The 12,788-nt window shown below is 36.5% G+C and overlaps 1 protein-coding gene across 10 annotated transcripts in view; it reads right to left on the bottom strand.

Annotated features, from left to right (window-relative positions):
• The window catches only part of CCDC102B (coiled-coil domain containing 102B), a 181,384-nt gene that overhangs the window by 110,654 nt on the left and 57,942 nt on the right, over nt 1–12,788 (bottom strand). For 3 of the 10 annotated variants that reach the window (XM_054192303.1, XM_054192304.1, XM_054192305.1), the window contains 2 exons: nt 9,892–10,101; nt 6,570–8,413 (listed from right to left, as the gene is read on the bottom strand). In XM_054192303.1, the coding sequence (XP_054048278.1) occupies nt 8,207–8,413; nt 9,892–10,101 (417 nt within the window). In that variant the 3' untranslated portion in view covers nt 6,570–8,206. The other 7 variants (XM_054192308.1, XM_054192309.1, XM_054192306.1 and 4 more) reach the window with 6 other exon arrangements.

Raw genomic sequence — 12,788 nt, 5'->3', positions numbered from 1 at the left:
AAGATTAATCACTGAAACTGTCAGATTTGACAGGCTGAATTTAAAGCAATGAAACTTGAACTGAGCATCAACACATTTTTATGCATACATCCCTTTACCAACTGACAACTTAATCATGAGACAAAAAAAGGAGAAAATTCCTGATCTTCTATCAACAGGATTAATATAAAGAACATATTTCAGGAATGAATAAAATAGTGTGTGTGTGTGGGGGGGGAAGAATCAAGAAGATCTGAATTTTATTTTTATCACAGATTTTGGGAAATAGCCTGAAAACACATTCAAGTCTAAGAATAGGGCAGAAAAAAGTTAAACCAATTTCTTATACGTATATCCTAGGGTGGGGTCTACTGTATTGATGTCATAAAGGGAACTATATAAACTTCTGTATCACATGATGTATTATAACTAGCTGTTTACAAAGGGGAGAAACAGAAAAGATCTTAAAATCTTGCAGTCTTTTTGTAAAGTTATAGTAAGGCAGGCTGAATAGGATATGAGGAACAACTTGCATAAGTTATAAAAACTATTATTAATCCTTTTTCTAACAAATCAACAGAAAGAAACCTGATGGTCTGTTGGCCATTACACAATCAATACAAAAAAATGAAGGAAACGAGAGCTATTTGAATTTCCTCTATATTTGTATAAGAGAAGCACGGAAATAATCCTTTGCCCATACTTTATATAGGGACTATATCACACGATCTGTCTCAAATTGAACATTCTCATGAAACAAACAGACAAAAAGGATAATTAAAAATCCCTGGGACCAGATACCAGTCATTAAAGGATTCAGAAGGCCTAGAAAACAGCTAACATGAAAACAATTTTGAAAATGCTACGAGGGGATCAAAAAAAAAGAAAGATTTAATACCTGTAACACAAAATCTGACACTCTTAATTACAAATAACATGACACATGGACAAATATTATATATTGAAGAAGAATCAAAACAATTTTTGTGCAAGAAAACTTAGGTCTTACAAATCTATTTCAGTTTTCTGAATGAGTCAATAAATCGACTCTGCTGGGTCAGAGGTCTAGGCAGGCCTTCAAAAGGCACCTAACAAAGGTCTTCCACAATCATTCTTATAGAAACTTAGCTGTCTTAGAAAAAGAAAAGGCCCTTACATGCTGGAACACCTAGTTATTAAATCAGGAAAAAATAAGGGGGAAGGGACGAGAAGAGAGCTATCCTGGCTTGGGGTGGAGCAGAGCCAACTTTCTGTTCAGTGAGAAGCTCTTGTTCTTACTTGCTGCTGTGGCAACCAGGGTCACCTGACTTGGGTGTTTACCCCATGGAGGGGTTGCACCTGTGTCTGTGCGTGCATGCGTGTGTGTGTGTGTGTGTGTGTGTGTGTGTGTGTGGGGCGGGGTGGGGGGGTGACCCAAGCTGACCAATAGGATATTCCATCCCATCTGCCCTGCTTGGTATAAAAGCCGAGGGATCAAAGGGGTTGGGTTGGCTATTCTTCAGTGGTTTGGCTTTTTCAATGGATCTCTCTTTCTTCAGTGACCCTTGTCCGAGGAGGAACCTGTCCCTTCATCTGCCTCTGATTCTGATCTGTGTGTTCTTGAAGCTGGACCCGGAATCCAGTTCCTATTTATCACTGAGTCCAGATTGGAACTTCCCCAGTGCCTGACAGTGACATCTCCCTAGGAGACTGGTATGGTTTTGTGTATATATTTATATATATTGTGTCTATTTCATTATATCACTTTTTATGTTATTGTTAGTATTTAAAGTAGTCTAGGTTTTTTCCTAGACTCATAACTCTATTTCTCTTCTTCCTCTCCTTGAAGTAAGATGTAGGGGAGAGCATCTGTTGTCTTGTCATTGGCCAACCTGGCCCAAACCATAAGAAGAAGAATAATAAATTACCAGTTTCCATGCTGTAGGAAGATCATATCAGTAAACACACAAAGGTAACCATGGTTGGCTTTTGCCACAGAAAAGAAACCCATTGGAATTATTTAGGAAGATAGGTAAGTACAAACATAAACAAAGGAGATTAAAAGTAGTAAAGGCCTTCAGTACTTAGTGATGAAAGGAGGAAAAATGCAAAGTAAGGAAAATCAAAACACAGTTCTGATTCTGATGGCAGTGCACTTCTGTGTTTACTATTATCACTCTGATATCAATCTGATCTTTGACCTTCAGCTGCTTCTTGTCAGGAAGAATTAAATGTTTTTGAATCTGGAAACAATTTGGTGAGGAAAGTACAGAGTGCTGAGTGTTGATCCATGACAGTTTGTAATCCAGTATTTTTTGTTTCCTTGCCGTTATTAAACATCAGCACAATTTGCCAGAGGAAATAAACTTACCTATAAAAACTATTTTTATTTGTTTTCAGCTCTACACTTTAGTAGGTTTTCTAAGAAATTGAAATGAGCATTTCACCAGAAAAAAATAGCATATAAAACCAACTGTATCTCAAGTGGTAATTCTGGAAAAAAAAAATACTGCATTTTAAAAATCTGCTAAGGGAGCAAATTGTGCAGCTGATACTGCTTTACTATCACAACAACCAGCCCCAGAGCTTTGCATTGAAACAAAGGTAATTCTCCATTGTATGAACAGTGCTAGCTGAAGTATCAAAGTGTTTAACAATACCATAATTATGTCTTCTCTCAAGTTTTGTTGTGATGAAGAGTGAAAAATATATTAAAAAGAACTCAGTCTGAGAGATCTGTCACTCAAAACCAGGAATGAAACTCATGGCAATTAGTATAAGCCCTTACTGTTCAAACTTCTTTAACATCATTGAGGCAAAGTCTTCTGTACTGTGGTGCTGCCTTGAAACACCTCTGTGTTAGGGATAATAGAGGATGGTCCGAGCGAGACACGACAGAAAATTACTAGTTGAACCAAACCCAGTATATGTGCCGAGAAAAAGGACCTCAGTACTGTTGCTGCAAAAACTATGTGTGTATCCATGAGAGCTGACCTTCGAAGAAGATAACAAGAAGGGAGTACAACAGTGTAGTCAGGTATCAGACAGCCGCTGGCAGCAAAGCTGGATCATGAGTCTGGTGAGGCTCGCTGCAGGCACTGGCCACGCGTGCAGCGACTCTGGCCTGTACTTTTCCACTCAATCCGGTGCGGGATATAAGGGGGCTGTCTTGGGCCGGAGCGGGAAAGAGAGACAGGAGCGCATTTTGAAGATACAGGGGATGCCCTGAACACGCTGTGTCCTGCCTTCCTCTGCCGTACCGATGCAGCTCCTCATTATCCTGCTGCTCAGTGGTGCTACTACGGTCTATGGGATTGGTAGGACTCTCTTAAGTAACTTTTGGAACATTTGGGAACTGCTTAGCAAGGCTTCGCAATAAAGCAGAGTTAACCTTTTCTTTTCCTTTGTGTGCGCTCCGCTTTGTATGTTGGAATCTTTAAAAAAGAACTGGTTACAACCTCTGGCAGATCACATGCATTCAGATAGCCTATAGACAGCTCACTATCTACTGTGATCACTGTTGATAAGGAATGAGTTTGCATCTCCTTTTGTATTTGGCTGTGTTCAAACCAGTAAATCAGCACAGCAGAAGTCAGTAAGAAGACTACGGTAGCAGGTGCTGAGGCTGATGCACAAATAACAGAGCCTAAGTTTTGCCTGCTCCTATAGCCCTTAATCCACCTGTGGTATGAGGCAGTCCCAGAAACTGTCATTGGTCCAGCCCTATCCACTCACTTAGGTCTTGGCGCAAGGACTGTGAATGTCTGAAGCAGAGCTTCCCACATAGTTTCCTTCAGAAGGAAATAAGTGTGCACAAAATCACTCTGAGCTAAAGCAATACCAATTCAAGGGGAGCTGATAAGGGGATCTGCCTTAAAGCCACATTACTTCTTTGAACCACAATGTTAAGGTATGTTAATGCAGCTGCCACATTTGTCACCTTATCTCATTCCACTTATTTTTCTCAACCACTTCTCAAATTTTATTTCACAACTGTACTTGAAAATACTGTTCTAGTTAATAATTTGTGATGTTTCTGTGGAGCTTAGAATAATAAGCCTATCTCTATCTCTTGTTAAAAGTGTTCTACTGTGGTGGGTTAAGCTTGGCTGGCTGCCACGTGCTCACCAAGCTGCTCTCACTCCCACACCTCAGCAGGACAGGAGGAGAAAATAAGATGAGAAACCTCATGGTCAAAATAAAGGCAGTTGAATGAAAAAAAAAAAAAACCCAAAAAGAATAAATGAGGTATGAACAGTCTTTTTAGCTGCCTGTATTGAATATTTTATATTTTTCTTAGAAAAAGAGAAAAGCATTTAATACTTCAGTTACCAAAACTGTAACTGAGATTTTGCTTTCATAAAAAAAATGTAATATATGTGCTTCATATACCATATAAAATTTGCATTACTAAGATGTGATCTGATCCAATAGTTTCTCATCCAAAGGTTCTGCATGTAAGTAGTGGTAATCCTTTAAAACACAGCAGAAACAGAAGTCTGATATATACATCAATTTTTAAAATCCAGTCTGTTCCTAACTAGCGATGAAAAATAGCTGGTAATATTTTTCCCTGAATCATGAAGAAACAGAATCTTATGATGCTGCAAGTTTAAAAACTGTGGTATTTGCAGTTTCCTTTCTTGAGAATCAAATATGTAGCCATTATTTCCATGAATTTACAGTATTTTTTCCCTTCAGTTAATACACCTAATGCTTCAATCACTTCAAAATCTCTGTCATACAGTTGCACACCAAGACAGATCACAGTGTACGTACTTTGGTAGTTGTTTGAAACTGTTGCTTAATCTATTGAGAAAGGAAGAAAAAGATACTATCTTGATAATAAATCTGAAAGTGGGTACAAGCATGTTATAATATCTTTCTTAGAGATGTACAGAAACAGAGGACTTATGTTTTGAATTTTTTGTCAATTTGATTTTTCTACATCTTTTTCCTGGTTTGAGGTAAAACAGAACTAGTTTTCTTTTCAGTAATTTACCACGACAATCTTAAAAAAGGAATGATTGAACCTTGATTTCTTATTCAACCAAAAAAATAGATTTAGGGAGCACTAATTTAGTCTCAGAGCCTTTACTGGTGTTTTTTTGGTTAAAGTTAGGAAGCATGTCATTCACATTGTAACTATTCCCATATCAAAATTTTGTATCCATAAAAATTAGATTTAAACAATGATACTGCAGAATTACAAAGACTTTATAACTACAGCAGGGTAACTAGTTGCTGCCATGTGAGAAAACCATCATCAAATATCTCATTTTCTAATTAGGAGGAAGAAATACCTCTTTCACATCTTTTGTCTAAGGAAAAGGAGGTGGTGGATATTGTCCCTCTATTTTAAAAATACGAAGAAAACAAATCTCATTGAAGTTGCTGTTATAAAAATTATTTTTTTGCCTATGAGATGTGAGGAACACACACACATCTGACATTGCTGTGGGAAGACCTTGGCTGAATTCCAGATGCCCACCCAGCTGCTCTCTCACCCGCTCTCCTGTACAGCATAAGGGGAGAAAATAAGATGGCTCATGGCTTGAGATAAATTACCCTCACAAGAAAAATAGACTTGACTTAAGGAAAAATCAGATTTATTGCCAATTAAAATAAATAAAAATGCCTTCCTTCCCTCTCACCATTCTTCCAGGCTCAACTTCACTCCGGATGACTCTACCTCCTCCCTCTATGCACAGATGGGGAGTGGTGGTTATGGGGGAGTCCACAAAGAGCTCCTCTTTGCTTCTCCTTCCTCCTCACACTGTTCCCCTCCTCCAGTGGTGTTGTCCATCATTCCAGATTTAAAATCTATGGATTTTTTCCTAACAACATTATAAACTTATCTTATTAACGGTGGGAATTGAACTTTTAAAAAAAAAAAAAATTAGTTTGTGCATCCACAGACTCCTCAATTCAGCATTTTTTACTTAGATTCTGTACAACTGCACGACAAAACATATTCAATTAATCAAATATTTAATATATTATTTACCATAATAATTAGAGATAATATAAAAGAACAGTTATTATTCCCCACAATTAATTTATAGGTTTGTTTCAAGGTCATATTCACAGATGAAATAGAAAATATCTTTCCATAAACAGCATGTTTTGGGTATTGATCTATACCACCAATAAGGGTTGGTTTGTTTTTTTTATCCCTTCCTAGATGAACAAGTTAGATCCATTTAATATTTGTTGCCATGCTATTTGTCAAATAATACAGCTATTAATTTAAACGGTATTCTCCATTCCAAGAAGTACAATCGATAAAACCACATAGTAACAATGTCTGATCTCAATTGTTTCATCAATTCTGCTCGTGTTGTACAACAGAAGTAAATCTTTCAAAACCTGCATCTGGAAACATTTTAAACCAACATACTGCCAACTAAGAATAATATTAAGGACTTGCATTTTGTGCAAAACATAGTTAATATTAACTTTTGTGTTCAGAACTTCAATCTGCATGATTTACTACCATATGTGGCAAGACATTGCCCAAAGTCTATATTCTGTGGAGGTATAGATATTAAAGAGAAAGATAATTATGTATTAACATGAAATCATTTAGACAAGATCCTAAGTACTTCACTTCTGTATTTTGATACCATGTTTAATCTTACTAAAACTGTTATTAAATAAATATTGCCATTGTTTGTTTATACCCTTTAAAAGTATGAATCAGACATAAGTCAATTAATAGCACTGTATATTGTTCTAAACAACTACAATGGATCTCCCAAATCATCTCACAAATATGGGTTTTGGAGAAGCTGGGTTGTTAGGCAACTGTGTTTTGCTCTGGAATTCATTCCATAATACATTACCCATATCCCTTGTGTTACTTTCTAAATAAAGCCCCAATCATTCAGATTAAGATGCACAAAGATCTTTAGACAGCTGTGGTTTCAATCTTGCATATGATCCCCTTTGCTAACCTAAACATCTAACCATTACTGATATTTTACAGAAATCATCCTTCTCTACTCTTCTAATGCTGCATATAATATGTTATTTTATTTGAATTCAAGCTACCATGCCAGAAAAAAACACTCCTGAATCTGAAGTAAAGGCCATTCTTTTCAGGTTATTGATAGTATCAGGGTAAATTAGATAGAGACGGTGTCAGAAATTAGAAAGGTTCAACAGTGACATTAGAATGTCTCCACAGGAATAGACAGGTTCCATCTAAGATATAAATTGAGTTAGCTTGGAATTCTTGAAAAAGCCACTATCTTTCTCCTTCCTTAACTCCTGTTTCTCATTTAATGGCAGCAGCAAGGTTAAATAATATGCTAAATAACTCTGCAAACCACTGTCTTCTCCACATATGGCTGGCCAGGTCTCCAATGCCATGGCTGATTTGGAGATGAACTAATTGCTGCAGTAATTTTTCTCATAAGGTTGTTTTTACCTTAATGAGTTTTTGCTGCTGTGAATAGAGTTCATTGTGACATTAAGGGTTCACCGCAGTCCTTCTTTCCTCTAATGCTGTTGACCTTTTATTTTATTCATGTTGCCAATGGGTGTTTGGTGTCACAGAAGACTGTTTAGGGTGGTACCATTTGCTCTGCCTGCAGCCAGAGTCCAGGAGCCCTGGACACAGTGAGTAAGTATACAAGGATACTATGGCAGGCACTGGCAAGGAGTCCTGTCTGGAAACGCTGCTGCAGACTACTAGACTGCTCAGCCTTGGTGGTGATGCACCACAGGGCATAGTTCCAAGCCCAAAATGGAGAAGCTACTCCTGGCACAGCAGAAGCCTCAATTCACAGCTCTGGAGGGAAGATGCTCCCATCAAGGTTATGCTATTTTTGCCCTGATGCTGGGGCAGGCAGGGGCAATATCCTTGCCTGTAGATGGCATGCTCCAATCAGGAAGTTCTGTCACCAAGCTGAAGGAAGGAGCCAACAGGAACCTTGTGAAATTCACCAAAGTCCTACACCTGAGAAGGAAGAGTCCCTTGCAAAAACAGTTGTGATGTTTTTTCCAAAGTAGCTGTTGCTTGGAGACTGGCTGGGCATCAATCTGCTGGTAGTATGTGGTTTCTTTTGCATCACCTCTTTTTCTTTTCCTCCTCTTCCCCCCTCCCCTTCACTTATTAAACTGTCTTTACCTCAACCCACAAGTTTTTTCTCCATTTTGTCAATTTTGCCCTTCCAGTTCTCTCCCCCATCCTGCTGCTGGGGAATGAATGAGGACTGGGTGGGAGTTTACCTGCCAGCTGGGGTTAACCCATCACAGACATGCTGCCCAGAGAGATTGTGCAGTCCTGGATATTTTTGAGACCCTGCTGGACAAAGCCTTCATCAACATGGTCTGACCTCAGAGCTGACCTTGCTTTGAGCAGGAGGCTGGATCTCCTGAGGTCCATTCCAGCCTGTTTTCTTCTGTAATACCATGTTTTGCAGTTCTTGTGAAGCCGAGATAGAAAGAGCTGCAAACAAATCAGTTCCCACGCTAGTCTTTGGATGTTCCTAATCCACCAGATGTTGGATCACATAGTTTCAGCTGACACTAAAATAAAATTTTTAATTTTCTCTTTTAAGCTGATGATCAATAGTTTTGAAAACGATTTTATCCTAAAATCATCAGCTATGAAAAGGCTGACATTGCAGGGACATTCACTTTTATGACAAGGAAACTGAGATCCATTTCTGCCTTTTGACTTTGATAAAAAGTTGTGGTTGTGTGAGTTAGAGGTGTGATCTAACAGACAGAATTGATCGCAGATGTCTAATATTCTATGCAAGTAACATTTTAAAAAACAAACAAACAATCCATCACACCAATATAAATAAAAGATATTTTAAGTACAGTAACATGCCTTAGCAGAGGAGCATCTTTCTGGCCACATTTCTAACCTCAAATTACTCGCATTACAAAGAAATCATGAAAATGCTGATATGATATGGTATGATATGATGTGATATATGATATAAAATAAATACTAGTAAAGGAAAATCAAAAGCAGGTGTTTGTTATGTAAGATATTTTATAAAGGTGAGCTATATGTGTGAATTGCAATTTGCTATTCCTAAGCCATCACAGAAATATAGAAAAATCATATCATCACATTTAAAAGCAGACATCAAGTACAGAACCTCTCAATCTTTTGCAGGATAAATTACCTCTTGTAACTATACCCCAAATCTGGTCCCAGTTACTCAGACTTCTATTATTCAACATTAAATGCACATGAATGACATTAAATTGTTTCTTATTTAAGCAAATAAAAACGTTACTGTTTATCACTGCCCAACTTGTAACATCAAGTAGGTACATTTACTGATTGGTTGGATTGTTTTTTTTCTTTTGTTTTCTCTTACACAGCTTTCAGAGTCTCAATGGAAGTGGGAGCCTTCTGGATTACTACTTAATTATTGCCATAGAAAACCATAAAGTAAAGGAAATACCCACAGCTAAAGGTCTCTGAATAATTTATCACATCAATTTTAGCAGTACAATAAGGTTTAGAAGTGAATAGATCTTTAGAGGAATAAAAAATAAGAAATAAAGCTCTTCCTTCAGTTCTCTCTTCCCTAAGAAAGGAGTCAATAGTCAGCAAGACAGAAATGATTTCTCACAGCTTTTTTTTGGTTGACCTTCATCAGGACTCTGTAGCTACCAAAGCTTACTTAATCTCTTCTGTTCCTTCCAGTCTTCATTTTTGCTCCCAATCTTGTCAGACTTGTCATTTCCTCCTGCTCCTTTTAAAAATGAAAAGATACTTCTTTCTGTTTCCATACCCTACAGAAATTCAAAGTCACTGATTTCTAACTGTCCAGGTCTGAGGTGCAGACAGGGCTGCTCTGTCTTGCACAAGCCTTGTTTTAGGGACACATTTTGACATTTTGAAATAGTAATTTTTTTGGGGAATGCTCCCCAAGTAATCAAACTAAGCAATGCACATACCTTATTTTTAACCAGCAGCTTACTTTGTGCATTTTGGTGATCACAGCTCGATTTAGTTAGTGTTGCTTTGTTTTTCGTCTCCAGAAGTCCCTGAATTTCTTTTACCTGCAACTCCAATCTTCTGTTCTCTCCTTCCAAAGTTTGCTTTTCTGCTTCAGGTATCTCTCTCTTTCCCCATTCAGAGGCATTCTCAAACTGCACTCGTTCCTGCTGGGAAGGGTTGGGGTGGGAGGAAGATTAAATGAAAGAGAGAAAAAAGAAAGAGGAATAAAATAGTTATAAACCCCTGTTCTTTATCTGGCCTTATGGCCTCAACTCAGAGTAAGGTGGGCATCTTAGGAATCAGTCCAAGATATAAGTTTTCCATGTTTCATAAAGTTAAGTACTTGAATTTGAAAAGAAAAAACCCAGAAGAATAAATTTTTCATTATTTGTACTTCTAGAAAAGTAAAGCACCAGCAAATGGTTTAATATAGTAACACGTAACCAAATCTTACTCCTTTCCCTGCTATTTATGGAACAATAGTATTAAAAAATATTAATAAAAGAATTTGGTTTAAGTAACAGTGAGATTGATTTTGGTCTGACAGTGTCAAAGTTCACTTTTTATTTACCAAAAGATGAAAAATCAGCACTTTTTTAGTTATAGTCTGTTTACACCTTAGAAGGACTATAATGAATATTCATTAAACTGAAGGAGTTCTAAAGTATCTCTTCAGTACTAGAAACCTGTATCCTAATAACTCGAGGAAGGATTTTTAAGTTTTCACACTACTGTCTTTCTTGAGGTCACACTTAATAGTCTTAAGGGAAATAGTAACATCTATGGCCAATGCTGCAACCTTAATTTAGGGTAACCAAGCTTTCTGAATTAATTTATCTAATGCACATATAAAAGGAATTAAATACATCAACAAAAAGCCATGTTACTAAGTCATATAAAATAATTATCTAACAACTTATTTTATTTACTCTTCCATTACAATTAGGCAGAAATTTTGTCAAGAATGTGTGAAACATTCCTCAGATTTCAAAAGAAAAAATGCTTAAATGAATTGATTTTATACCACAAAACAGGTACTTATCAGGAACTAACAGAATTTTATCAGAAGGTTATTTATGAAATTATTGAAAAGTTGTCGTTATTATTATCTGGTACTTATGAGAAGATTAAAAGAGATTAAGATAGATTAAAAACTGAAAATGAAAGATTCCAGTTCTTTCAACTGAGATGGAAAAAAAAAAAAAGAAGAGAAACAATAATACATAAAAGTCAAAATTTTAAGAACTTTACAATTTTCAGTTCTGTGGGAACTGAAATTGATTATTTGGTAACAGTGGAGACTGGCAAGTGCAAGACACTTCTTCATTGAAGAAACAGGTTATCCGTGCCAATAAGGATTTAGAAAGAGCCAGAGAGGTGTACTTTTTCAGATATTGGTTACTTTTATTTTAAAATCAATTTCTGCCAAATAATGAAAAGCTACTGAACATGAAGCAAAGATAATGAGGTGTTACATAGAAACAGGTTATCAGAGAAACAAAATTCAGACCCTTTGAATTGCAACAATGTGATTATCCAGATAAATCAAATAGTAAACTTGTCTGTTCCCACCTTATTTCTGAGCAAATAAAAACAATTAGAAACTCTCTGAAGTTACAGAGGCTCATTCAGATTTTCAGAGGAAAGTAGAAATGCTCTTTGAGTCTCTTTAGTAAGGACAAAAATCATATTCAATGGAAAATAGCAAGTGATTGTTTACTAATAATGATAATATTTTTCCAGATATTTCTCTAGCTAGTATTCTATATATGATAAGCTAGAGGATTCCCCAAAAGACTGAGTAAAGTAGGGGGAAAGAATTTATTTTGGCATGGTCTATCCACTTGTGATAGAGTACAAGATGTTTACTCCAATGCACAAGACAATATTAGATGCTCATGTGTTCCTAATGTGGTCTTTAAACTCTATCCACTGAATTTCTGTACAAGAATTGGAAATGAAGGGATCACATACCTCTATTTAACACCAAATCTTTTTTCTCTTCCCCCACCCTCCCCACCAAAATGTGAAGCTTTATAGTTGTTCAGATACCATCTACTGGACTACAGTAACAAACCCCATATTTTTTCTGAATAAATATGCAGGCATGATGTCTTACAAGTACCCATGAAAGATCTGAAACGTGAAAAAGCCCTGTGTTCTTGCAAAGCATCTGCCAAAAGACAGGACTCAAATTCTAAGCCTGAAAGTTCACCTTTCACAGTGATGACACAAATCAATACCAATTCATTTTTGGCAGACTTATAGTAGAGAGAAATCACAAAGTCATCGAAGGTTGCATTTCAGTCAAGTAATTAAGCACACGATGACTACCAAACCAAGATCTGATGTCAAAGGTAAATTTACTTATCTCTGTGTCTGTAAAATTTCAATTCATTGCACCCAAGATGTCTGCAAGCTTCAATAATGATGAATTTAAATATCTAATATACCATGTACCTAAAGAACTCCATAATAAAGTCAGAAAAAAAATACTAACTTGTACAAAATCCTGAATAGACAATTTTGTTAAAATTGATTTTATTATAAATTGTTGTCCAGCAAAGTACTAGAACTTGTATTTTCTGAAATACTGATTTTCAGAGTGTTAGTAATTAGGGTTGATTTCTTGTTCATTAGAGTTCTCCCAAACTATACCTTATGCTTATTCCAAGTAACACTTTTCATATAATGCTCTCAAAGGAAGTATTTGCTCTTTTTCCTCTTTGGTAAAGAATGTGCAAAAAAAAAAAAAGTGAGGTGTCAGATCCCAACTTTCAGATTTCAAGTCAGAACACCAACTTCACAAAGTCATCATATGTAATTTCGTCACTCCTTGCTAAAAAGATCAGCC

This window comes from Rissa tridactyla, chromosome 2, assembly GCF_028500815.1.
Source record: "Rissa tridactyla isolate bRisTri1 chromosome 2, bRisTri1.patW.cur.20221130, whole genome shotgun sequence".
Classification (NCBI taxonomy): domain Eukaryota; kingdom Metazoa; phylum Chordata; class Aves; order Charadriiformes; family Laridae; genus Rissa; species Rissa tridactyla.
Note: the sequence above shows the minus strand (reverse complement) of the source record. Positions and strands in the feature narration are given on the sequence as shown.